Genomic DNA, 27021 nt, shown 5'->3' on the forward strand with positions numbered 1-27021 from the left:
GTGCCTTATATAGATACAATATACCTTATATAGCCACAATTTAACCAAGTATTTTGAAATTAAACTGTATTCTTAATGTGTTTTGTAAACCTTGGCCAATGGGCAATCTAACTGCTCAGCATGATGGGAAATAGACACTGGTAGACAGACCAAATTCTTTTGAGACAATGGAGTATAGAGAGAGCAGTTCTCCCTATCAGCTTGAGTCAGGCAGCTACAAGTTAATTATGGCTTTGGAATGTACTGGAATGCGCTAGAGTGTACGGGAGTGTATTAGCTCATGATTAACGAGGTTGGTATGGTTTCTCATGCTGATAATGAGAATTATAATTAGCAATAAACTTGACTCCCCTTACCAATTCAAATTTGCAGATGATAGCAATATCCTTGAATCTACCGGATTTATGTAGTTAGGTTTCCTAGTAATGAGGGAAGAACTTTCAGGTACAATGAACTAATGAGCTCCTAATCCTGCTGATAGGTAGAGCGTTAGTGGCTAAAGCAATAATATGTAATATTGTAAATGGACCCTCCAGTTTGAGCGACAAGCTGGGTGGGAAATTGAAGTGCTCAGAAGAGTATATCAGTCTCACACTTGTACTGAATTGGTAGATCCAATTCCGGTGAGAGCTATGAAATAAATGGCAGAACAGTCAGGGGCATAGACAACAGAGAGATCTGGGAGTACAGGTCCACATATCCTTGAAAGTGGCAGCACAGGTGGAAAAGGTGGTGAAGAAAGCATATGGCATGCTTGCCTTCATCGAATGGGGCATTGAGTATAAAAGTTGGCAAATTATGTTACAATTGTGTTTAAATGTTGGTTAGGCCACATTTGGAATACTGTGCCCAATTCTGGTCACCACACTACCAGAAGGACTTGGAGGCTTTGGGAAGAGTGCAGAAAAGGTTTACCAGGATGTTGCCTGGTATGGAGGGTATTAGCTATGAATAAACTGGGATTGTTCTCCCTGGAAAGACGGAGGCTGAGGGGCGACCTGATAGAAATTTATAAAATTATGAGAGGTACAGATAGAGTGAACAGTTGAAAGCTTTTTCCCAGGGCAGAAATGACAGTTACAAGGGGGCACAAGTTCAAGATAAGGGGGGGTGGTTCAGTGGAGATGTGCGGGGGAAGTTTTTTTACACAGAGGGTGGTGGGGGCCTGGAATGCACTGCCAAGTGAGGTGGTTGAGGAAGTTACGTTAGCCACATTTAAGACTTATCTTGATAGGCATATGAACAAATGGGGAATAGAGGGATATAAGCGGTTGGTTTAGATAGGTAACCGTGATCGGCGCAGGCTTGGAGGGCCGAAGGGCCTGTTTCTGTGCTGTACTGTTCTTTGTTACAGTAGAAGGGGTAACTGGCGCTTGCTGGCTATCTTTTCTCCTGATGCATGCATTAGCAATGAACTTATTTTCGCTCTTTAACTACATGCTGTCTTTCGTGGTCTCTGTATTGGTTGAGTTCAGGTGTCTGTATTGGTTGAGTTCAGCTGAGTACAAGACCCCCCCCCCCCCCCGAGGGACACCCCGGAAGATTCTTCTTACAAGGCAGAAAAAGTGAGTTGATGTAGAAATTCACCCATGCTCTTATTGAAAGACAGAACAGGCTTGAGGGATTGTATGGTCCACTTCTGCTCCTATTTCTTATGTTCTTATGTTTTTAAATGTCAAACGTGTGAAAGCAGAGGAAACTCTTCTGCAAGGTATAATGGAATATTAAAATCACATTTAATTATCAGTAAACAACAGTGCACTGCCCCCTTAAAATAAGTTGATGCATGAGCTTATTTTCACCTTTTAGATTTCTATTCATCTGAATTGTCCCTATTGTGATTGACTTAAGTTTCCTCCAGTAGCTCATCTTGTGCATAGTACATTGAAAAAGGAAATTCAACATATCGTACAAGGTTGCATTTTATCTAAGCTTTATTGCATGCAGCGTGGTAATAAGATATCATGGGGACGTAACAGTGAATTTTTTACTCGGTACGTTTGGGTATTATGTAGTAATTCACATGAATCCTGTTCCTTTTTAATGCAGCTAATGGAGAATCAATAGCGTACATATTACGGGACGCCGGATCCCACGGCCATCTTGGAACTCAGAGATGGGTGGCAGCTGATAAAGTGTTCTAGTTTTTAAAAAAAAGATTATCTAGTAATCCATTGATAAAATCTATACATTGATCAAAGCTTGCTTTTAACTTCCTTGCTGTTAAAGATTCCAGCCTCTAAATGGTATTTGTTGTGTGGTTTAGCTTTGTATAATGGTTATTTCCAGTTAGGTTTGCACCACATTAAAAAGGCCAGACATAATTGATCTAAAATGAATCTTTTTTTCTTGTCACTTAAAAATAATCACTTATGGAATTTTTAACCTCATAACTGATTCATTGAACAGATTTGCAGAAAATGTGGAGAAAATAAATCCAGAACTCGAATTGCTGAGTATGTAAAAAGGCTGCAGGCTAATTGATATTGGATACTGTACATCTGTAATGCTTTGAGAGGATTACACTAAAGCATTTTTCAGGGCTCTACCTGCATAGGTCAGACCAAAGAAAATCACCTCGCTAGTTTTAATTAATAGGATTAAAACAAAATGCTGGCAGAGTGGTTTTTTTTGCTTTCAGAATCTGGCTAATCCACAATGTATGTTCAAGGTGTTCTGGAGTTCTTTAATTTCAATTTTATTGCAAATGGAAATGCACTTTTTCATTTAGTATGTGATATAAATACTTAATAATATTATTATGCCCTGAATTTTAGCAGAAATAATTAGAAAGCTAACAAAATACAATGCTGGAAGGTAAGTGTTCAATTAATTAATACATTTGAGGAGGCTGGATAGATGGCGATCATGTGGTTCAGATTAATGCCGACAGGGCGGGTACGATTCCTGTTCTGGCTTCAGTAGATTTGGGACCTTCTTCCTCACTCTGCTCCTGAGAGTAGAAGGAAATGGCAAACCACCACTGGCATAAACTGCCAAGAAAATGCTTTGGGGTGAATCAGCAGACAGTGTGCCAAGGGCTTGCCTTCAGGCAGAGCACACAGGAAGGAAGGAAGAAAGGATAAATATTCTTAACAAATTCAGGAACTATATAGTAGTAACACTGACAAAGGTATATAGGCAGTTTTAATGATAAATGTGGACATCGGAATTTACTAGAGAAAAAGAAAGAGGGAGACGGAACTAGAAAAATGCAATGGGGAAAAATAAAAGGGGATTAAAAAGTTAGAACAGGAAGAATTGTGCTGCAGCGCTGAGATGTGAATGGGAAGGAAAAGTGAAAACAAAATTGGATTGGGTCCACGCCAGATTTCATTTTTAGTTTGGGGGTGTGGATGCATTGGAGGGGCTTGCATCCTAATCATAAAGAAATATGTGACCAACTAGTTAGTTTCAACACATACATCCAGGCTCCAGTTCCAAAAGGTCGGACATCCTTGATGATGTATTGCATTATGTTAATATTTAAGTACAACATGTTGATATACTTATGCTTCCAAAACACAAGTATGTGTTAAGTTATAATTATGAATCTAATAGCTGTCACAGTAAATAAAATGTCTGATTCGTGGAAGAAAAATGGTGCACTAAAATGAATAAAGAGAACGATTTAACAGGAATTATGAGTGGTATTTTCCCAGCTCTGAAGTAATACCATGGATTACTAAAAATGATCGCGTCAGAACCAGTTGAAAATCCACTGTTCTCACATTGGAACTATGAGATTGTGTAACTCTGCTGTGTAACAGGGTAACCATTCTTATTTTCATAATTACAAAGTGGTATTGCTGGAAAATGGGCTTCATTATGACAGAGTGCAAGTCTCTAACTGATTTAGTGACTTGGGATCCATCACTTGACAAACCAAAGCAGATCGTGCTGAACAACTTCAAGTTACCTTGTAAACATATTTCATCAGAGAAGAAAGCTCGGTTGAATAAAGATTGGTTCAAACTGAGCTTCTGTCCGTGAAATGAAATAATACGATATATTAAATGTCAGACTTTAGCCTATCACATCAAACCTTCTGAATGAATACCTGTTTCAATTGCCCTTTGAATTTAGGTTGATTTGGGATTGGTGGAATAAAAATTTACTTAATCCTCACATTTATTTAACTCCATTAAATTGAAATGGCTGCATACACTTTGCTTAGTGAATTAGTTTTGACGTACAGTGACTGTTGATGTCTCAATGGAGTCTTCTGGAGGGAAGTATAGCTAACAAGAGGTCTTTTCATATGATGCTTGAACATACATTCTGGTGAATTAATTAAGTGACATTAACAACATCCTTGGACATTTTCATATGCCTGAGTAGTTTTCGTCACAGGCTCCTGACTGAATTCCTTTGGGAAGATTTCTTTTTACTGGAGAAGGGTTTTGAATTTGGCACTCTGATTGGGATGGTGGCTGCCATTTCAAACAGTCCCCATGCAAAATTCTGAGCTATTTTGCATGCCTTCTGACATTGTATTGTCTGTGCTGTGATGTTACCCCGAGAATTAAAATGTCTGAGTTGTGAATCAGCTGCATTTATTTCATATCGTGGAACGTGTTGGGAATTCACTAAAAGAAAAAAAAAGTTGAAATTAATTTACAAAAATGTGTAAAATTCTGATAACCATTTCACATTTAAATATTTTGAACATTTAAAACTTTCTAGTGCGTCAGATGCATCACAGGGTCTTCATCTTTTATCATCTATTTCCCCTTGAAGTGAATTACGTTTTTGTGCTTTGCAACACAATGGGCCTCTGTTAGATACAGCAAAACACTTGTCGTTTACTGTTCTAGTAGAAAATCCGTTCTGATGAATGACCTTAGTTCCATTTAATAAGTTATTAAAGGCTATAAAGCATGCTTGAATGGGTGGTAGAATTCAACAGGATACCATCAATGAAAGCAGACGGTAATAACAGAATGCAACAATTGGTTAAAAGTCCTCTCTCCGTTAGAGCTTTTACACAGCTGTAATGATTAGGATTAGGAAATATTGGGATAAATTATTTTGTTTAGGATAGATAATGTAGTTTTTCTAGAAATGGTTTTGACATTTTATTTTCTTATGGTGTGCCAATCCATGGTGAAAATCTGGTGTGTTCTTTGCTGAAATAGGAGATAGATAGTGCTGCATGCGTTAATTTACATCAGTTCCACCATGAAGTGTGCTAGAATGTTCTTATGAAATAGATCAAATTATGTTGCAATGTAATTCTGTACTCTTGGAATTGAGCTCATTCAAGGAATGTGAGTTTTGTTGTCAATGTTTTTCCCTGGCCAGCCAGTTCACTTAATAGCAGAAATCTGCCCACTGATATCAGTTGGTTTGTAGTTGAGTAAAAAACTATGCATCAGGCTGATTAAAGAGTTATTCATTTCCAGCTAAAAGCATGTTGGTGACAGAACTGTTCAGTTCATTAGATGAAGCAGAGCAAAATAAAATCTCAGAATAAAATTCATGTTTGGAAACATCAGCGCAAGCCAAAGAGGTTCACTTAAAACTAAATATAAGAATGTCTTGCACAGATCAAAATGGAAGGTTTTGTGCTGAAATATGGGACTTCAAGTTAATTTTTCACTTGTTGACTTGGCTGTCTGTCCCCTTACTACAACTTTATCCTTGCAGGTGGCATGGTGGCACACTGGTTAGCACTGCTGCCTCACAGCACCGGAGGCCTGGGTTCAACTCTTGCGTGTGTGGAATCTGCATGTTCTCCCCGTGTCTGCATGGGTTTCCTCCAGGTGCTCCAGTTTCCTCCCACAGTCCAAAAGACGTGCTGGTTAGGTGCATTGGCCATGCTAAATTCTCCCTCAGTGTACCCAAACAGGTGCTGGAGTGTGGCGACGAGGGGATTTTCACAGTAACTTGATTATGGTGTTAATGTAAGCCTACTTGTGACTAATAAATAATCTAAATAGTGATAACTGATCAGTTACAACTGTTGCACGTTGTGGTACAATTTGGCTCAAAATAATTTGTTTGTAATCAATTTTTTAAAATTCATTCAGGGGATGTGATTCATTTTGGTAGGACAAATTTAAATGTGGATTACGGGGTCAAAGGTAGGGTTCTGAAGAATGTGGAGGAACTGAGAGATCTTGGGGTTCATATCCACAGATCTCTGAAGGTTGCCACTCAAGTGGATAGAGCCGTGAAGAAGGCCTATGGTGTGTTGGCATTCATTAACAGGGGGTTTGAGTTTAAGAGCCGTGGGGTTATGCTGCAACTGTACAGGACCTTGGTGAGACCACATTTGGAATATTGTGTGCAGTTCTGGTCATCTCACTACAAGAAGGATGTGGAGACACTGGAAAGAGTGCAAAGGAGACTTACCAGGATGCTGCCTGGTTTGGAGGGTAGGTCTTATGAGGAAAGGTTGAGGGAACTTGGGCTTTTCTCTTTGGAGCGGAGGAGGTTGAGAGGAGACTTGATAGAGGTTTATAAGATGATGAGGGGGATAGATAGAGTGAACGTTCAAAGACTATTTCCTCGGGTGAATGGAGCGGTAACTAGGGGGCATAACTATAGAGTTCATGTTGGGAGATATAGGAAGGATGTCCGAGGTAGGTTTTTTACTCGGAGAGTGGTTGGGGTGTGGAATGGACTGCCTGCAGGGATAGTGGAGTCAGAAACTTTAGGAACATTTAAGAAGCTATTGGATAGGCACATGGAGTACTTCGGGATGATAGGGAGGAAATAGCTTGATCTGGGTTTCAGACAAAGCTCGGCACAACATCGTGGGCCGAAGGGCCTGTTCTGTGCTGTACTGTTCTATGTTCTATGTGGGTGTTGCTGGCTAGGCCAGCATTTGTTATCCATCCCTAATTACCTTTGGTAAGGTGGTGCTGAGCTGCCTTCTTGAACCACTGCTTTCCATCTTAGTGTAAATATACCCACAGTGCTGTTAGGAAGGGAGTTCCATGATTTTGACCCGGTGACAGTGAAGGAACGGCGATATGTTTCCAAGAGGTGGTGTTGCCACTCAATTCCACCCACTAAAAATGGAAGGGACTGGACATCAAATTGTAAACAAAACAGAGTACAAATACCAAAATATTTTTATTCTGTGGTGCATTAATCTGAAACCATTATGGCAAAATACCAGGCACTAATATGAAAAAATAAATGCGTATTTTGTGTGTAAAATTGTTACCAAAGCAATTAAAAAAAAATTATGATGCACATTACTTAAATATACTAAATTTAAGAGATTATTGTGTTTCAGACTTTGGATTCAGCAACATCTTTACCCCAGGACAATTGCTGAAGACGTGGTGTGGGAGCCCACCATATGCAGCTCCTGAGCTATTTGAAGGAAAAGAGTATGATGGTCCCAAAGTAGATATTTGGGTGAGTTGTAAAGGCTCCTTTAACTTCTATTACTTAAGTGCCTCTGTCAGGTTTTATTTTACCATTGTTTTTCCCAAGCAGGTATTGTATCTGAATGGTTACACTGACATTTTCTTCTTAAAAAGTCACCAAATTTTAACACCCATTTGGCTAAATGTTGTATCGTCATTGCTGGACAACAACTAGACTCGATCAGTAAAAGAGCATTTATCAAATGCATTTAAATAAATGTCTTATTTTTGACTGCACTACAGTCAAAATTACAAAATAAATTGTACTAAATTGTCAGGAACACCTTACGGTGCGCAGTAACCTGCTCACTGATGCTCAGTTTGGGTTCCGTCAGGGCCACACAGCTCCTGTCCTTGGTTCAAACGTAGACAAAAAAGCTGACCGTCAGAGATGAGGTGAGAGTGAGTGACTGCCCTTGATATCAAGGCAACTTTCAACCACGTATGGCATCGAGGAGCCCCAGCAAAACTGCAGTCAATGGGAATCGAGGAAAACTCCGCTGGCTAGAGTCATACCTAGCTCAAAAGAAGATGGTTGTGGTTTTTGGAGGTTAATCATCTCAGATCCATGACATCACTGCAGGAGTTCATCAGGCATGTGTACGAGACCTAATACTCTTCAGCTGTTTCATCACCCATGAGCTTTCTTCTAGCATGAGGTCAGAAGTGGGGATGTTCAGCACCATTCATGACTTCTCAGATACTGAAGCAGTCTACGTCCAAATGCAGCAAGACCTGGACAATATTCAGGCTTGAGCTGCCAAGTGGCAAGTAACATTCGCACCACAACTGCCAGATAATAACCATCTCTGACACAAGAGAATCTAACCAATCTCCTCGTGACATTCAATGGCCTTAGCAGCGGTGAATCACCTACAATCAACATCCTGGGGGTTACCTTTGACAAGAAACTTAACCACTCGCCATATAAATGCTATGGCTACAAGAGTAGGTCAGTCTAGGAATCCTGTGGTGAGGAACTCACCTGCTGACTCTCCAAAACCTGTCCAAAATCTGCAGGGCATAAGTCAGGAATGTGATGGATTCCTTGCCTGGATAAGTGCAGCTCCAACAACACTCAAGAAGATTGACATCGTTCAAGACAAAGCACCTGCTTGATAGGCACCCATTCACAAACAGTCATTGCCTCCATCATGATGCAGAGTAGCAGCACCTTCCATCTTAAAGTTCAAGAGCAGCAGATACATGGGGACACCACCACCTGGAGGTTCCCCTCCAAGCCTCTCACCATCCTGGCTTGAAAATATGTCGGCCGTTCCTTCACTGTCGCTGGGTCAAAATCCTGAAGCTCACTCCCTGACAGCACTGTGCGTTGTCCCTACACCCCATGGACTGCAGCAGTTCAAGAAGGCAGCTCCCCACCACCTTCTCAAAGCCAATTCGGGATGGGCAATAAATACTGGCCTATCCAGTAACGCCCACATCTCTTGAATGAATAAAAAAAATGTTGAACTTGCCATCAGGTTTCCTTTTGCAGGCTGCGTCATGCATAAGACTTTGTTAACTAGTACTTTTATCCCCTTCTACGAATGTATGGATTATTTCGATGTTTTACTATTGAAGGATGATAGTGCTTTACAAAATATACCTGGAATATAAGTGTTTTCCATTTTGTATTGACAAATGGAACTTATGTAAATTTTGAAGAAATTAATGTTATGCTTGGCTGTTGAGTTCAGAAAACTTTTCCCCACCACCATGCTGCTCTATTCCAAACCAATATATTATATGCATTCAGAATACAGTAAATAGAACAAATTATACACTTTATGCGAGAAAGTAAAATCATCAAATCATGGATAATACTATTTTGGCCATTGGGCTAAAGTTTTGCAGTATCTCTAAATGTGCAGTGCATGAGCAAAATATTTGTCAAGCTATCAGTTTCTTAAATAAACCAAGAAATGTCGATATTCCTTTTCCTGTTTCCTTTCACTAACACTTCTGTGAAATATGTACAACATGAGACCGATTTCATCCTTGTGTGGATGGAGATATTCAGCCAGCTGAGATGGCAGTACGAGACTGATTAAATTGCAGCGGAGGGTCAACAATTCCTTTCGCATTATCAAATTGGAGTTCAGCAGGAGGGGCAGGGAGAGTAAGAAAAGTAAAAGCAGTCAAAAGGAAGTGATTCATGGCAATATGGCCCATTTCATTACCACATACTATTTCTTGCAGAGCTTGGGGGTGGTACTATACGTGCTGGTGTGTGGGGCCCTACCATTTGATGGCAGCACACTGCAGAACCTGCGGGCCAGGGTACTGAGTGGCAAATTCCGCATTCCATTCTTTATGTCTACAGGTAAGAACTTTCATTTTGCCTGAGCCAGTGGGAATAAGAGTGGCGCTGAAATATTGATGGCAACCTCACAGACATAAATTTTAAACGGCAAAATTATACCTTGGTATACGGTTCAAAAACAATCATTTTAGTGATTTTATAAATGTGACCACAATAGTTGAAAGAGCATTTATGTTTTATCATGGTCCTCTTCTAGGCAACAATAAGGAAGCAACTTCTAATATATATTTTAATATATTTGTACTTATATATGCTATATATTACTGAATTTCTTGTAATTTTTGCAGATGCTAGGAATAATGTAAGCTTTACAGCACATGCTCTTTCACAGTTTAAGTACCCTTTGCTTGTCTTTGAGAGCAACAGGTGGTTGAGAGCAACAGTGGTTAGCATTGCTGCCTCACAACGCCAGGGACCTGGGTTCGATTCCCAGCTTGGGTCACTGTCTGTGTGGAGTTTGCACATTCTCCCCGTGTCTGCGTGGGTTTCCTCCGGGTGCTCCGGTTTCCTCCCACAGTCCAAAGATGTGCTGGTTAGGTGCATTGGCCATGCTAAATTCTCCCTCAGTGTACCCGAACAGCCGCCGGAGTGTGACGACTAGGGGATTTTCACAGTAATTTCATTGAAGTGTTAATGTAAACCTATTTGTGACTAATAAACTTTAAGGACCTAGTTTGGTTCCTCTGTAGATCACATGGGATTTTAAAAGTTGTTCTGATTTTTGATATAACCTTCACTGCACTACATATCCCTCTAATAAACACTAATTAGGCGGATTGGACAAACTAAATTGTCCCATAGACCATGATTTTCCCAAAAAATGGCTAAGTGTCGTAACAGCAAGAAAACCAGAGGGATCCATGTGCCGGTCTGCCCAGCACAGGCCGGACCACAATCGTCCCAGGCTTAGTTATTTTTGGTGAGTTGCATGTTGGTTCTGGGAGGGGCAGGGCCTAAACATGCTGGTGAGTCCAGCTGCAAAGTGATTAGATGCCATTTTGAAAGTGAGCCTCGATCTCTCAGTGCATTGGGAGACCCCCTTCCTCCCCTCACGGACATCAGGACACTGCCCTTCCCCCCCCATGTTCCCCCACCTACTCGCCAACACAAATCGCTGGCATTGGCGGCCTCCCAATGGGTCCCCTTCATGACCCTTGACATGCCCCCCTTCACGACTCCCCTTTATGCACCCCCCATGACTCCCAACATGCATCCCCTTCATGAGCCCCCTCCTTTATGCCCTCCCATCATAGCCCCCTCCTTCATGACCACTATAATAGCGCCTGCTCAGGCCCCACCCCCACTCAGGGTCCAGCCCCACAGCCTCCACTTCCTTAGCACCGCCCATGGCACATTGGCAGTAGAAAGGGTTGGATATCTGACATCTTTGGTGGGGGTGTCCATTGGGCATTGAGTGGGGGACATAAGAAATTGGGAGATGGGGGAATTGGACAAGAGGCACTCTGGGGCTGGAGTTAGACATCAGAAATTGAGGCTGGGCAACTTGGACATCAAACACTGGGAGGGTGAATTGGACATTACATTGAGGACAGCATAGGCTTGGCTGTGATGGCCCCTATGATTTAAGTTGCCTTCTTATGTTTGTTGTCTGAACTTGCATGTAAAGAAAGACCACTTGGACTAAAAGCGAGAGGATTGCTGGTGATGTGGAACAATGTTCTACATGTGCCAATGCCTTCAAAGGTGGATTAAAGAAGGAGGCTTCATACTAACAGAAATAACACTATACAGCTAATTTTTTATTTTTAAAAAAACTTGAATATCATTTCTAGCAATATTTTCAAATAATTTTTGATTTGAAAATTTATTTCTTGTTTTAACATCCTAACAATCCTTATGTTAGATAAGATTAAAATGGTAAAATCGTGTAGGTTGCATTTATAAGCCACTTAAAGTTGAGTGCCAAATTTCATTACCACAAACGCATCATTTATTATTGGAAGCTTTTATGTAGCTTTTTCTGGACAGTTAAAATTATGCATACTTTCAAACATCAATAATTACGTAATTGCACAATTTGAAAATTCTTAAGACATTTACAAGGATATATACAAACTATTTTTTTTGTGTGGAATACACTGTGCAATAATCTATGAGGGATTATCGAACATTCAGTAAATTGATCTAAAACTACAAGTTATTGTTACTAATCCCCCAAGGCAATGTTTCCATTCTTTGTGGTTAACACTCTTATTATACCCTATTCCCTGTAGTCCAGCTGTCAGTAATACTTAATTGGAAGCAGTAGAGTGCATGACTTAATGGCTATATTTGACACTGATTGGTACTGAATAATACAGTAATTGGAGTATTAGATGGTTCATCAAGTGGGAACTTTTGTGTCTGGACAGTTGACTGATTTTACTTAAAAACAGATTTTCCTTTCTAGTTCCACAGTTTTCCATTGAAATACCTGGTTTCAGTTAATTTTGACATCTGCTTAATCCATTGTTTTGTCCTCTTAGGATTGTAGAAACATAGAAAAGGTTTTCCTGAAAACTTTTACAATGTGAATTAATAAGACTTTACTTGTCAAATAAATTTTAAATACAATGCTGAAAAAGACCACTTAAGTATTTTAGCTGTTGGAGAAAACCAATTAACGATCAAAATGGAGTACAATAGATTTTTATTTGCAGTTTTCTCAGTTAAGGTCCTGTTGTCACACACCCTGTTGTCACTTGCCATTATCGTCCTGTGCAAATATTCTGATCGCAGAAACAATATCACATGCATAACAACTCAAGAAGATTTACTCATGGTAAGTGCATTATGTGGTGTGCTACTGAGCCAGAAGGTTTCAGGATTCTTTTCAAGTTTCAAAATTTACTAGGCTCAATACAAAATAATTCAAGACATTGGCAGTTGGTAGATTACAGGTCTAATCACAGGGAATGAAACACAGTTGGAACTTCTGTTTGATCCCCTCAATTGGGCTATAGTCACTGGTAATGCATTCACCATTCTGCTGTGTATTTTCACAGACTTAACTTTCCACATCTTCTGGCATTTTGGGGGAAAAAAGTCTAAAATGCAGCCGAATTTACAAGACTTTTCTTGATCACCAAGAAACTCTGTTTCAAGCAACAATTAAGTGTCATGCATCTTTGGTAAATTAGAATTTTCCTTTGGTGATAATATGCTGATATGCATACCAGTTTTTGAAATACTGCCCATTTGTATCATTTGTTTGTGATGAACTGCAGTATTTTCTAGAATTTATTCTAATTTTAAGATGCAAATAATGAACAAATCCCGTTAAACTTATCAATCCATTCATCATATGCATTCAGTAAAATCAGTGTTTTTATAATCATATGAGAAGAAAGAAACAGGTCAGTGGGCAACATTATGCAAATAAAATTCATCAGTGTTTTCCAAAGGAAATTATGTATTTAGAGAAGTCTTAAGTTAGTACAGCATGGGGCAGTAATAGCATTAGATAATTCATTAATCTGAACATAAATATATCTCCCTGCTTAAAATTGTGTTCCAAATTCCCAGCATGTAGAATATGTTTCTCTGGTTCAGATTAAATAGTTGGCTCGCACCTCTGCAGTTGGTTCATGCTGTCAATTTATTCTGGTAGTTGGAGCAACTCCCTGCTGACTGACCCAAGCTTGCATGCATACAGTAGGTAACACACACATTCCTGTGATTTTTGCTACTGCAAAGAGTTCAGACAGTTGTGGTTTTAATAACAGTGCAGGTTACTGCTATGGATTAGTAATTGGGGTGGAAACTTCCCATTAATCACTCCTTCACTTACTCCCCAACTTGGTTCGAGTTCCTATTTACAACAATTGTTGCGACTGTTATAAATGGAGCCATTGGGGTCCATAAGATTAACTATTATCAGATTTCTATTTTTGTTGACTTGCCACTTATTTATGCTCTATGTCAATTAAATAATAGCTTTTTTTTCTGTTGTGTGTCTGCTCCTATCTCTTGGCAGTTATGATAAGAGCTCTTCAGGGATGTCAACTTTTCAACTGTTTTGCACAAAAATGAAAACCATGGTTATAAATACACTTAATAAGTTATCATTTGAGAACATGTTATATAGAATTACTTAGAAACTCATTAAATTAAGAACAGTTTCCCTGTACAGGCGGAAAATTCTACAAATAGCCCAACCTGCAATCTTTGGTGAATGGAAGAAAAATGTTGGAACAAAAGCATATTCTCAGAGTACACTTAAAAACGAGGAGGCTATATGGCATAGTGGTTCAGCCATTCTGCCTCTGAGCTGGAAGTCCCAGGTTTGGGTCTGATACCAAGACTTGAATGGCCAATGAAGGTGCATTCATAACAAGCAAATAAGTTGATTATCAACCTGCAAAACCTTCCCACACATGCCCAGAGGTGGGCGGTAAGAGTCACAATCCAAAGCTCCAGTCTGCAACATGTATATAAAAGTGTGTGTTGCCACAGCAACTCAGACACCAAGTAACTGACCACCGTCACACTTTAAAAAAAAATAGGCTGTCTTTATTTGCACCACAACACTTCCTGCACATGTTCACTTGTAGTTTCAATGTTAGCCAGTATTGGCTGCCAACATTAAAACCTACAAGTTCGCTTCTCACAAACTAAGAATAAAGATCAAGTTACCCATTTTTAGGTCTGTGTTGTCCTGACCAATTGCAAATTCTTTTTACCTAGTCTGCATATCATTTGTCAACTGTTCCCTCCTTAAGACATGTTTTGATGATTCAGTAGACGGAGATATGTAATTAGGAAATTTCAGCAAATGAATTTCCAATTTCCAATGCAGAGAAATTATTGTAATATTCAGTTTAAGAGCAGTTTTTAGTTAAAATCAGTTAGAAATGTATTCTGACTAAAATAGTGAATTATCCAATGAGCGGCATGGTGGCACAATGGTTAGCACTGCTGCTTCACAGCGCTAGGGACCCCGCTTCAATTCCAGCCTCGGGTCACTGTCTGTGTGGAGTTTGCACATTCTCCCCATGTCTGCATGGGTTTCCTCTGGGTGCTCCGGTTTCCTCCCACAGTCTAAAGATGTGTGGGTTAGGTTGATTGGCCATGCTAAATTGACCCTAGTGTCAGGGGGATTAGCAGGGTAAATATGTGGGGTTATGGCAATAAGGCCTGGGTGGGATTGTGGTCAGTGCAGACTTGATGGGCTGAATGGCCGCCTCCTGCACTGTAGGGATTCTATGAATGGGTGACGAATCCCAATATCTAGCAACTGAACTACCTGGGCTGTATAGAAATTCCCTGCACAAAGCCTTAATGCACTAGATCTAGCTTAAGAAGGTAGCACTCACATAAAATAACATTGAGATTGAGATCCCATCGCAGATTGGGACCTGGGATGAATTGATGCTGGACAATTCTATGTGCTACAGTGAAATCAATGCCATTTCAAACATCTACCATCAACCAGCAAGTTGTCAGAAATAGGTGTGCATGCACTGGCAGCCGCACTATGATTGTGCACATGCAACAGTTCTTGACACCATTCTGGTTGACAGCAGGAATTAGTGAAAATTTTAACCCATGTATTTGGATTTTTGGTCATATTGTGATACATTCATCATTTGATATAAATACATTATAGTTTGTGGTGAGGCCAGACAACTTTACCTTTTTTAAGTCTGATGTAAAAGTTTAATAAGTGATGTGGTTCGTATTTTTGTGGGCGGCAAGAATTTCGGTAAATATTTTTGTTATGTGTGACACCTCACACACACTGCAACTGAAATGCCCGTGAAAAGTAGTTTGAAATTGCTTGGAGAATGAAATCTCCCTCTACTAAGCTCTGCAATCACCTGTGACTCTGACTTTACCTACAATTTTTTAGCATTGGTACAAAATGAAACCCCAATGCCACATTGTAATATACAACTATATTGTAAATAAAACTTTAATTAGTAAATTAGAAAACTTTTCTTAAAGTTTATTTATTAGTCACAAGTAGGCTTACATTAACACTGCAATGAAGTTACTGTGAAATTTCCCTAGTCGCCACATGCGGGTGCCTGTTTGGGTCAATGCACCTCACCAGCATGTCTTTCAGAATGTGGGAGGAAACTGAAGCGCCTGGAGGAAACCCATGCAGACACAGGGAGAATGTGCAAACTCCACACAGACAGTGACCCTAGCCGGGAATCGAACCCAGGTTCCTGGCGCTGTGAAGCGGCAGTGCTAACCACTGTGCTACCGGCAACTTAGAGCTGTTTGTGAATTATACCCTGAACTGAATTTAGTTTAGCCCCAAGATAAATTGGAAGGTGGTGGGACCACCCGAATTCCATGAAGTTCTCCAGTCGACTACTGCTACTTCAGCTGGAGGGACACTTGCACATTAAATAATAAACTGGCAAATCCATTTAGTGCTTCCACTGAATAAAGCGAATTAACTTTCAATGTGTCCGGTAGTTTTTGTTTTATGTGCAAAATAGAAACTCTGAAGAAGCAACACAAATCAAATGTTTGCAGTTCTCAACAAAGCAAAACAAGTTAAGCAAAAGACATCTATAATTGTGAATATACAGTGTATTTAATAGGAAGTGCTTATGCTCAGGTGTTCATTATTGGGCTTGAAACTGCCCAATCTCATTTCATATAGGACCCTTCTCGTTAACAGTGAGGGGAGATATTAATGCTGTCTCTCTGGGCTGTATTCATTGACAGATCCTGGAGGTAAGAGGGCAGTGCACTAGCTCTCACTGTCACCGAAGCCTGGAGCATTATAAGTTCTTTCTTTTTCAAAAATGGGAAATTGCACATTATGTGCTTTCACGATTAGTGGATCAATTGATATAACAGCAAATGAAAAGCAATTTCACTAACTTTCTCCCAAGCAGACTTCCGCCTTGAGATATGCCATTAACTAAAGGAAAAAGCTAATTTAATTTCTGCTGGAGAGAAAGGGGAGTAAGTGCAGGTTGAGATCCAAAAGAAAGAAAGAATAATAGTTAGCCTCGTTAGGATATTACGCTAGCTGATACTGTTTGGCAGTGGAATTTCCTTTACGTGCCAAGAACTCAAGCTTTTAAATCACACCTATGGTATAAACTCAGAAAGGTAAAATTTATTTGACCTCTAGTTATCTTTGGGTTATGGGTTAAAGGTTGATGCCTGTGTAACTCTGAACCATTTTAATAGATACACACTTTGGGCCATAACTTCCCGGCTCCCCGGTGTCAGATTTGGGGACAACCCCAAAGGTGGCTCTTTGGAGGTTCCCACGTAGGCCTCACCTGACAATTGTCCTAAAGGACTAACTTCACCTGGACAATTGGAAACCATCCGACAAAGTGATCTAACGCTCATGGTTAGAAGAAAAATACTTCTAACTTCATAGTAGCTATTTTAAACACCCTGACCAAGCCCCTCAGCTAAATTGCTATAGAGTGGCAATCTGTCAGTGATTTCCACTCCGAGGAAGTTAATAGGCCGTTATTTTCGTGTGAACATGAACAGACCAATGCCAGTGTAAATTGCCAGCTTGCAACTGAATTTCCTCCTTCCCTTCTTCTCTTTCCATATACAACTTCATTTCCAATGCTAGCTATTACATTCTCTCTGGATTCAGTTCAGATTCCCCCCTGAATGCTTCAGAAACCTGTATACTCCATGAACATTTGGTATCAAATGTACTATTCACACACACAAAAAAACTTTGTTGTCTTGTAAATTCTGTGAATCTACTCAGTTTGCTTGTGTTCAAGTGATTGATAAATGCACACTGTGGCACCGGGTTCTAGCCTAATGAGGCATAGATCTGGCTTTGGTGTAAAACAAAGTAATAAAAGCCTCAGTTGTAACACTGAGAATTCTGCTGTTTATACAAAATTTATTAGCCACCTTCGCAAACGGGCACTGGACTTGATTAAGAACATGCAAATGAAATTCTTACTGGTTTTGTTCAGAGTAATTGTGAACACTAATAGATTGCTGACAGTATAAGCAACTTTTGTAGAGCGATTCTAATCCACACCAACAGATTTGTCAGAATATAGTAATGTGTGGAAAAGTCAATTTCCCACCTTAAATAATCCCAAAACACGTGCTTATGACTGCAACACAAAAATTTGATTTACAGCATATTTGATGTATCTGTGTTCTATACTATCGTGACATTTTTGAGCAAAATGATTCTGATCTGCAAAGTAATCAGTGCAATACTGTATGCATAGGTGTGTTTACTAATTACACTTGCTCCTTTCAGAATGCGAGCACTTGATCCGACATATGCTTGTGCTAGATCCAAGCAAGCGCTTATCTGTGGAACAGACCTGCAAACATAAATGGATGAAGATAGGTGATCCTGATCCAGAGTTTGATAGGGTGAGAATATTGCAATATCACAAAAATACTGATTATAGGAACCACATCCGCAATCCTCCGGAACCTCTCCTGTCTCCATCGACGACGCAAAGATCATCGCCAGAGGCTCTGCAATCTCTTCCCTCGCCTCCCACAGTAACCTGGGGTACATCCCATCCGATCCCGGTGACTTGTCTATCATAGAAATCATAGAAACCCTACAGTACAGAAAGAGGCCATTCGGCCCATCGAGTCTGCACCGACCACAATCCCACCCATATCCCTACAGATTTACCCACTAATTCCTCTAACCTACGCATCTCAGGACACTAAGGGCAATTTTTAGCATGGCCAATCAACCTAACCCGCACATCTTTGGACTGTGGGAGGAAACCGGAGCACCCGGAGGAAACCCACGCAGACACGAGGAGAATGTGCAAACTCCACACAGACAGTGACCCAAGCCGGGAATTGAACCCAGGTCCCTGGAGCTGTGAAGCAGCAGTGCTGACCACTGTGCTACCGTGCCGCCCACGGTTATCTTCTATTCTCCCAAAAAAATTTGTTCATCTTTAAAAATAACCCAATTAAAAAACAAGGGCTGAGCCAGATCATAGATTATCATAGGATAAGAACCACTCTTCTAGCGAGCAAGCTGAACATTTAATTGAATTTCTTTGTCCCAAAGTGAAACGTCACATGAAACTTTGCAGTAACTCAGTCAAGATCCCAAATGCATACTAATTGAGGATGAGACTATACCAGTGGGCTTCCTTTTTCTAATTTTTATCAAATGTATGTGGGGCTTTGCAGATCAGCGAATATGACAAAAGATGCAAAACCTAGGTGGCCAACAAGTGCCGTACTGAGGGAACACTGCAGTGTTAAAGGTGCTGTTCTTCGGATGAGACGTTAAATCGAGATCCTGTCTGTCATTCAGATCAATATAAAAGATCGAAGAGTATGGGAGGTGTCCTGGCCAACATTTATCTTTCAACCAGCACCACCAAAATCAAATGGAGAGGAGAAAAAAAAAATGCATTTATGTCATGGCTTTCACAATCTTGGCACTTCATAGCCAATCAAATGCTTGAAGTAAAGTGACTTGTTATATGGATAAATGTAGGAGTCAGTTTACATAAATGAGAAATGTGATAAAGTTTTATGTGAGGGATAACGGTTGACCAGAACATTGGGCTCACTTTCAAAAAATCTCTTACACTTACCGGAGCCATCGAACAGTGCCTTGTTTAAAATCTCACCTGAGTGACAGCATCGTTGACACACAGTCCTTCATTAAAATAAGAGCCTCTGACACATTCAAATCTCTGGAATGGAGCATGATCCCAACTGGACTACAACTGACCTGATCTTGCACCCACTGACTGGTTGTTTATGTCATGGCTTATTGGACTGTGATGTCCACAAATTGGTTGATAAGTCTCCTTACATAACATTAAAGACTATACTTCAAAATAGTTAACTATTTATGAATAAAAGTCCAGAGGAGATGAAAGGTGCTACGGTAAATGCAAGTCCATGCTTTCTTAGAAACATAGAAACATAGAAAACTACAGCATAAAACAGGCCCTTCGGCCCCACAAGTTGTGCCGAACATATCCCTACCTTTTAGGCCTACCTATAACCCTCCATCCTATTAAGTCCCATGTACTCATCCAGAAGCCTCTTAAAAGACCCAATTGAGTTTGCCTCCGCCACCACTGACGGCAGCCAATTCCACTCGCCCACCACCCTCTGTGTGAAAAACTTCCCCCTAACATTTCCCCTGTACCTACCCCCCAGCACCTTAAACCTGTGTCCTCTCGTAGCAGCCATTTCCACCCTGGGAAAAAGCCTCCGAGAGTTCACCCGATCTATGCCTCTCAACATCTTATATACCTCTATTAGGTCTCCTCTCATCCTACATCTCTCCAAGGAGAAAAGACCGAGCTCCCTCTGCCTATACTCATAAGGCATGCCACTCAATCCAGGCAACATCCTTGTAAATCTCCTCTGCACCCTTTCAATCTTTTCCACATCCTTCCTGTAATGAGGTGACCCAGAACTGAGCACAGTACTCCAAGTGGGGTCTGATGAGGGTCTAAGATAGCTGCATCATTATCCCCGGACTCCTAAACTCAATCCCTCGATTGATAAAGGCCAGCACACCATACACCTTCTTGACCACCTCCTCCACCTGCGGGGCCGATTTCAGAGTCCTATGGACCCGGACCCCAAGGTCCTTCTGATCCTCTACCGTACTGAGTCTTTCCCTTTATATTGTACTCCTTCATCCCATTCGACCTGCCAAAATGGACCACTTAGCATTTATCTGGGTTGAAGTCCATCTGCCACTTCTCCGCCCAGTCTTGCATCCTATCTATGTCCCTCTGTAACTTCTGACATCCCTCCAGACTATCCACAACCCCACCAACCTTCATGTCGTCGGCAAACTTACCAACCCATCCCTCCACTTCCTCATCCAGGTCATGCAATAGAATGTGCAGTGACACTGAGTGAATTTGTTATTTAGAATCTGGGTTCATCCAATCGAAAAGATCACATTCATGTCTCCTTTTCCAAACCAGCATCACATGCAATGGGAAGTAGTCAGAATTGCTCTGCATTTCATACCACCAATGAAATTGCCAGTTAGTTTGTGTTCAGTTTCAGTTATTAATGTTAAAGTTCATAAACCTGTGAAACGCAGTAAAGCTGAAGGTAAAATGATGTATTTTTGTGTTTTTTATAGTTAATATCAGAATCTAAGCAAATTAAAGTAGAAATTAAGACAGAACCATTGAATGAGCAGGTACTCATGTACATGACAGAGTTGGGTTTGGAAAGAGAACGCACACTACAGGTATTGTGAACGTCTTATGATCTTCATTTATATGTTGCATATTTATTGTCCTGTGTATGTATGTTGCAAAATTATTTCTGTTTTATTTCAATTTCAAATCTATTTTTGGTTTGTTCATGATATTTTTAACAAATCTTATGTGTCAGTATTGGTTTTCTGATTGTAAGATTAATAGCACCCTATGTGTAAAGAATGGGATATCATTGGTGCCATTTTCATTAGAAAACCCAAACTGTTCAGTGAAATGTAGAGTACCTGTATTGTGTAATTGATCTTGTTCTGAGTACCGGGCAGCTACGCATTGCTGTCGAATCCAATCTCTGTACGCTTCAGTTTGACTGTAGATTTAATTTTATTTCTAGTCGTTGAAGACAGATGCCTATGATCACTTTAGTGCAATATACAGCCTGCTGTGTGACAAGCTAAAACGGCACAAGACATTACGCATCTCCGCACCTCCTAGTGTGCCTCGCACTATGCCCTTTCAGTCACCTGCAAATGTCCAGGTAATGTATCAGCGATGTCCATGAAATTGTGGACTAATGTTATTAAATGTTAAATATGTCATCCAGAAAATGCGATTTGAGCACAATGGAACAATTGTCATGCAGTACAGAACATTTTACTGACTTCTGTTAATGACTTTCAAAAAAGTACTCATTTGCCACCTTTCTTAAGCTATAAATATCTTGAGAATTCCAACCGGGCATTTCAGTTCCTCAGGCACTAAGAAGTAGGTAAGAGGAGAGAATCTGATCCTGGTGCGGGGCGGGTGGGGGAGTGGGGGGGAAGGCCAGGTCTCAACTCTGGGATGGAACGCCTGATGATGTAGGGTGGCCAGGACGAAGCAAACCAGCCTCCTGGCCAAATAATTAGTGCTGTGAAGGCACTTCACTTCTCCCCAAGGCTTTCTTCACCTTGCTGTAGCTGCCTGATTTCCCAAGGTTGACGGAAACCTGACTGGCCATAGCTAAAATTACAAAGTAGGTTAAATCCGAGATTTCTAGCTTCAGTAACATAATTCTTCCCCCACCCCCATCCCTCCCCATCTACACTCAATTCCACTCATGTTAAATCCACCTTCCACCAAGTTGTTTTTGGAAATAGTTTATTGGGAAATGCTACATTCTGCCACAATGCACAAATGGTTTGAGTTTGAAGTACTTTTACTTCTGAAATTGAGGCAAATGTCCCAGAAAACAGTATGGAATACACAGCATAAGGTTAATTATTTCAGCTCATGCTCTGGATCAGGTGTAAGGAAGAAGACCAATTGAACAGATTACTTCAGCTCTTGTGGTGATCTAGCCACTGACCTCACTTCAAATAAAGGCCTAATGAGGATTGACTGCAAAAGGAGAGTGGGAGAGTGACACTCGTATAGATTTTTGTTTGAATGTCACTCCTTCATTTTTCTAATATGCCTTTAAAAAAAAGTAAACATAGGCTAGTTGTGCTTGGCTTCAATAAAAGGGCTGTGACTGATACTTTATGAATGCCAAACAGCTAAATAAAGCGGCACGATGGCACAGTGGTTAACACTGCTGCCTCACAGTGCCAGGGACCTGGGTTTGATTCCCGGCTTGGGTCACTGTCTGTGCGGAGTCTGCACGTTCTCCCTGTGTCTGCGTGGGTTTCCTCCGGGTGCTCCTGTTTCCTCCCACCATCCGAACGACGTGCTGATTAGGTGCATTGGCCATGCTAAATTCTCCCTCAGTGTACCCGAACAGGCACCAGAGTGTGGCGACATTGGGATTTTCACAGTAATGTCAATATAAGCCTACTTGTGACAATAATTAAACTTTAAACAAATTGTTTAGTGTAAATTCTGATAATTAAGGGAAACCGGTTTTGAAGAACTTTTGACGCTGGTTAATTATGAAAGTTATTTCAGGTTTTTACACTGCTTATTTTTAAAAATTGTAGATTTATATTCCTGCCACACTTTAATCCTCTTAGAGTAATTTCCTAAATCTCTAACTTTGCTAGAAAGTAATAGTGTTCACTTCTGCTTTTGATCAGGATGTATGCTTCTTTGAATTGGAGAATATTTTAAAACTTTCATATTGATGAATATTGATATGCAACCCAATCAATTAACCAATCTATTGCGATCATTTTTGATTTGCTTTTCTTCCTCTAATCCCCTGCATATTATGTAGATGAGAGGATGGCTAGCTAATTTTGTCTTAGCACTGTCTTATGTTCATACTGTTCGTGAAAGGGACACCAAGTGGTTTAGAACCAACAGAGGATAAGAGTTAGATTTTTCCTCCTCCTCAACAGAGAACAAACTAACGTGCTGGGTATTTCACTGTGAAGATTTGTAGAATCCCTACAGTGCAGAAGGAGGCCATTCAGCCCATCGGGTCTGAACTGACCACAATCCCACCCCAGGCCCTATCCCCATAACCCCACATATTTACCCCACTAATTCCTCTAACCTACGCATCCTGGGACACCAAGGGGCAATTTAGCATGGCCAATGCACCTAACCCGCACATCTTTGGACTGTGGGAGGAAACCGGAGCACCCAGAGGAAACCCACGCAGACACAGGGAGATCGTGCGAATTCCACACAGACAATGACCCCAAGCCAGGAATCAAACCCGGGTCCCTGGCGCTGTGAGGCAGCAGTGCTAACCAATGTGCTACCGTGCCGCCGTGTCCCATTCAGCTGAGATCAGAAATTTGAATTGTTAAGTAGGACCAAGTTATGAGGCCAAGGCAGCAAACTGGTCTTTTCTGCCATGTGAGATGTGAAATAATTGAATTCTGCATATCTGACATGTTAAAATACAAACTTAAATCATTTTATTACAGGAAAATGAGGTACAGTGTGCATACACTGAATGAATACCAGTAATATTTCAGAGAATATATGCAATTAAGTTACTCAAATTATGCATCAACCATTCTAATTATGTGTCTTACTGTTCCATGGCACAGTGTGTTAGCACAACAATACTTTGTGTTTCTGCTTCATCTTTAGACAAAAAAACCATTGTGCAACAAACCATCAAAGCTTGTACACAATAGACACAACCAAGAGAACAATAAGCAATCTATTTAAGAGGGGGAGATGCAGCTATCAGTAGTGACATTTGCAATGGTTTTTAACTGGTTGAAGTAATATTTTGGGATGAATTGCATGGGACCTACAAAGGGGGAAGGAGGCACAGGAGGGCAGAAAGTGGCAATCTTCACTGTGAAGATTTATAGAATCCATAGAATCCCTACAGTGCAGAAGGAGGCCATTCGGCCCATCGAGTCTGAACTTACCACAATCCCACCCCAGGCCCTATCCCCATAACCCCACATATTTACCCCACTAATCCCTCTAACCTACGCATCCTGGGACACTAAGGGGCAATTTAGCATGGCCAATGCACCTAACCCGCATGGTGGGCAAGGGCCTGTTATCTTCCAGCTGCCATGTCATTTTGCCAGTGATGAGAAGTAGGAGGATGGCTCTACTATCCAGAGACCAATTCTGCTGCCTAAATGGCCAGTTATGGGTGTCTTTCCACCGCCATTTGCATTTTACTAGTGGCACATGGGGAGGCCACCTGGTGAACCCTGGTGGCCTTTTGTAGGGAAGGTAGGCTCTTAATTGGGCACTGTTAGGCCCTCAAAGGCCACGCTCATCCCACAACCAGCAGCAATGGCTGTCCCCATTACAACTGCGCCTCTAACTCCCTACCTGCACCAACCAGTCCACTTGCCTCTTCCTAACTGAGTCTATCTTACTGATCCCAGTGACCACCCCAACCCACTTACCTTGCTGAGAGGGTGGCATCTGTCACTGCATCCTCTCAGCAGGGTGCCATCCTATAAGTGGCCACCACTTCAGGTGACACTGCTGGAACTGAATAGCTTATGGGCGGCATAGTGGTTAGCACTGCTGCCTCACAGCACCAGGAAGCTGGGTTCAATTCCCGGCTTGGGTCACTGTCTGTGTGGAGTTTGTACATTCTCCCTGTGTCTGCGTGGGTTTCCTCCCACAGTCCAAAGATGTGCGGGTTAGGTGGATTGGCCATGCTAAATTGTCCCTTAGTGACAGGGGAAATAGCTATGGTAAATTTATGGGGATGGACCCTGGGTGGGATTGTGGTCGGTGCAGACTCGATGGACTGAATGTCCTCCTTCTGCACTGTAGGATTCTATGATTCTAGCTGCTAGCCCTCTGGCCAGCGAGTCTTGAAGGGACAGCACGTTAACTGCGCAATCCAGCTACTGCTTCCCAAACAACCAGGGCATGGTTGCTCATGGCTTGCCAGCCTATTAAAATTCAGCACTTAGTTGGGTGAAGCTTAGTTTTGGGTTGTTAAAGGAATAAGTGCACTTTCATATGTCAGAAATGCATGTTTTCCTATCATTTCACACCTCAGAAATCAAGTATGGCTTTTGCTTATTGCCAGTGATCATTTTCCATTTGTAGTGTGTGACCCTGAAACAACACCAATTAATTTTTCTCCATGACAAGTACCTTTTACAAAATAGCAGATGGCCATAGCCTGAGCGACCATTAATTGTGGAGTGCTTTGTCACAAGAGCGCAAGAGCATTCGGGACCAAAAGAGGCAATTGAATGACTTGAAACCCATTTATTCAAAAACCTTACCTCTTCCATCACATCAAACTATATTTTTAGCAACCATTGTGGTTTTGCCTCCATATCCCTGTCTTGCAATCATCAAAACATTTATCACACTGTGCAAAGAAGTTCTTCTTGATTCGATTTAAATTTAAGCTAAGCTTTCCATTTAGTGCCATTTACACCCTCTTACCCTACCTTACTTTGAAATATTATTATGGGTACAGTTTTAAATCTTATGCATTCAAGGAGATTTCCCTTCAATTACCCTCTTTGTAGTTTGCAAAGTTTTCATCCTTATATATTTTATCCTTGCAATTATTGCCCCTTTCTAACACATGTATCGATTTTCTTTTGTGGCTTGTTTGCAAAACTAAAGTACAATAAATTTAGTCTGACTAGTGCATTGTAAATTGTTAGGATCACTGGCAGACTTGCATTCTGTACTTGCTATGTTCAAACATTTTATTATGTATTTTTTAAGATTGATGAATGAGGTAAGTGGAATTTTTGAATATTAGGAATTCCTGCTATGCAAGTGCGCCTCCAGTCAACGCTATAAAACAGATCCCAGTGTTTTACCTACATGGATATTGAGCCTGTATGTTGCTAGGTCAGATTTATAACCGATTTAAGTGGACCTGCTGTATGATGTTTGCTTACTTTCAAGCTTTTGGAATTCTCACCAGTGTCTAGTGATTACTTCTTAATAGCCAATATCCCGCAAGTTTCTTAACTAGTCTCCCCCTTCACTTCATCTTCTACACAACCCATTCCAGAGGATCTATTAGTCTTAATTGCCCCTAGTTTATGCCTTAGATATGGGGAATTCCAATTTTTCTGAGATGCTGAATACAGAAATTAAATAATAGGTTAGAATTGTGTTCGAGTGAAAACCTCTAGAAAATATTAATTAAATATTTCAGCTAATTTGTCCATATCCTTGAGTTCTAATGCAGGAAGAACATTTTAGTGTTGCCAACTACAGAAATGCTTATCTCAAGGCTCCTCTTTGTATCTCTAATATCTTTTTCAACTTATCCTGGAAAATGCAGCACCAAATACTCCTCTCATCATTCTTTCCCTCCTTTTTTTCTATTGGTTTTATGCCACTTTTTTAAACATGTTCTTGTGTAAATGCTTATATTGGATGTTTCAACATTTATAATTGTAAAAGTGTTCCATCATTCCTCAACTGAGACCTTTTTTATTTAAGTTTGCCACATAAGAACATAAGAAATAGGAGCAGGAGTAGGCCATCTAGCCCCTTGAGCCTGCCCCGCCATTCAATAAGATCATGGCTGATCCGAAGTGGATCAGTTCCACTTACCCGCCTGATCCCCATAACCCCTAATTCCCATATAGTAGTTTATTCCACACTCCTTCAAAATGTTCCACTTTAAATGAAGCTACGATTGTCTTCCTTGGTGCCAATGCTAGCACATCTTTAGTATCAATATATTGTGGTCATTAGCCACTAGAAGATCCACTACTGCTTATTATGAAATGTACACTGATCACTTATAAGA

At 40.7% G+C, this 27021-nt stretch overlaps 1 protein-coding gene across 5 annotated transcripts in view; it reads left to right on the forward strand.

The window, feature by feature from the left end:
- The window catches only part of sik3 (SIK family kinase 3), a 280186-nt gene that overhangs the window by 206798 nt on the left and 46367 nt on the right, over nt 1–27021 (forward strand). For all 5 annotated transcript variants that reach the window (XM_078198960.1, XM_078198962.1, XM_078198961.1 and 2 more), the window contains exons 5-9: nt 7250–7374; nt 9588–9711; nt 17936–18054; nt 20786–20896; nt 21259–21402. In XM_078198960.1, coding sequence (XP_078055086.1) covers nt 7250–7374; nt 9588–9711; nt 17936–18054; nt 20786–20896; nt 21259–21402 — 623 coding nt within the window. The remainder of the gene's footprint in view (nt 1–7249; nt 7375–9587; nt 9712–17935; nt 18055–20785; nt 20897–21258; nt 21403–27021) is intronic.

The sequence above is a fragment of the Mustelus asterias genome, chromosome 27 (genome assembly GCF_964213995.1).
Source record: "Mustelus asterias chromosome 27, sMusAst1.hap1.1, whole genome shotgun sequence".
Taxonomy (NCBI): Eukaryota; Metazoa; Chordata; class Chondrichthyes; order Carcharhiniformes; family Triakidae; genus Mustelus; species Mustelus asterias.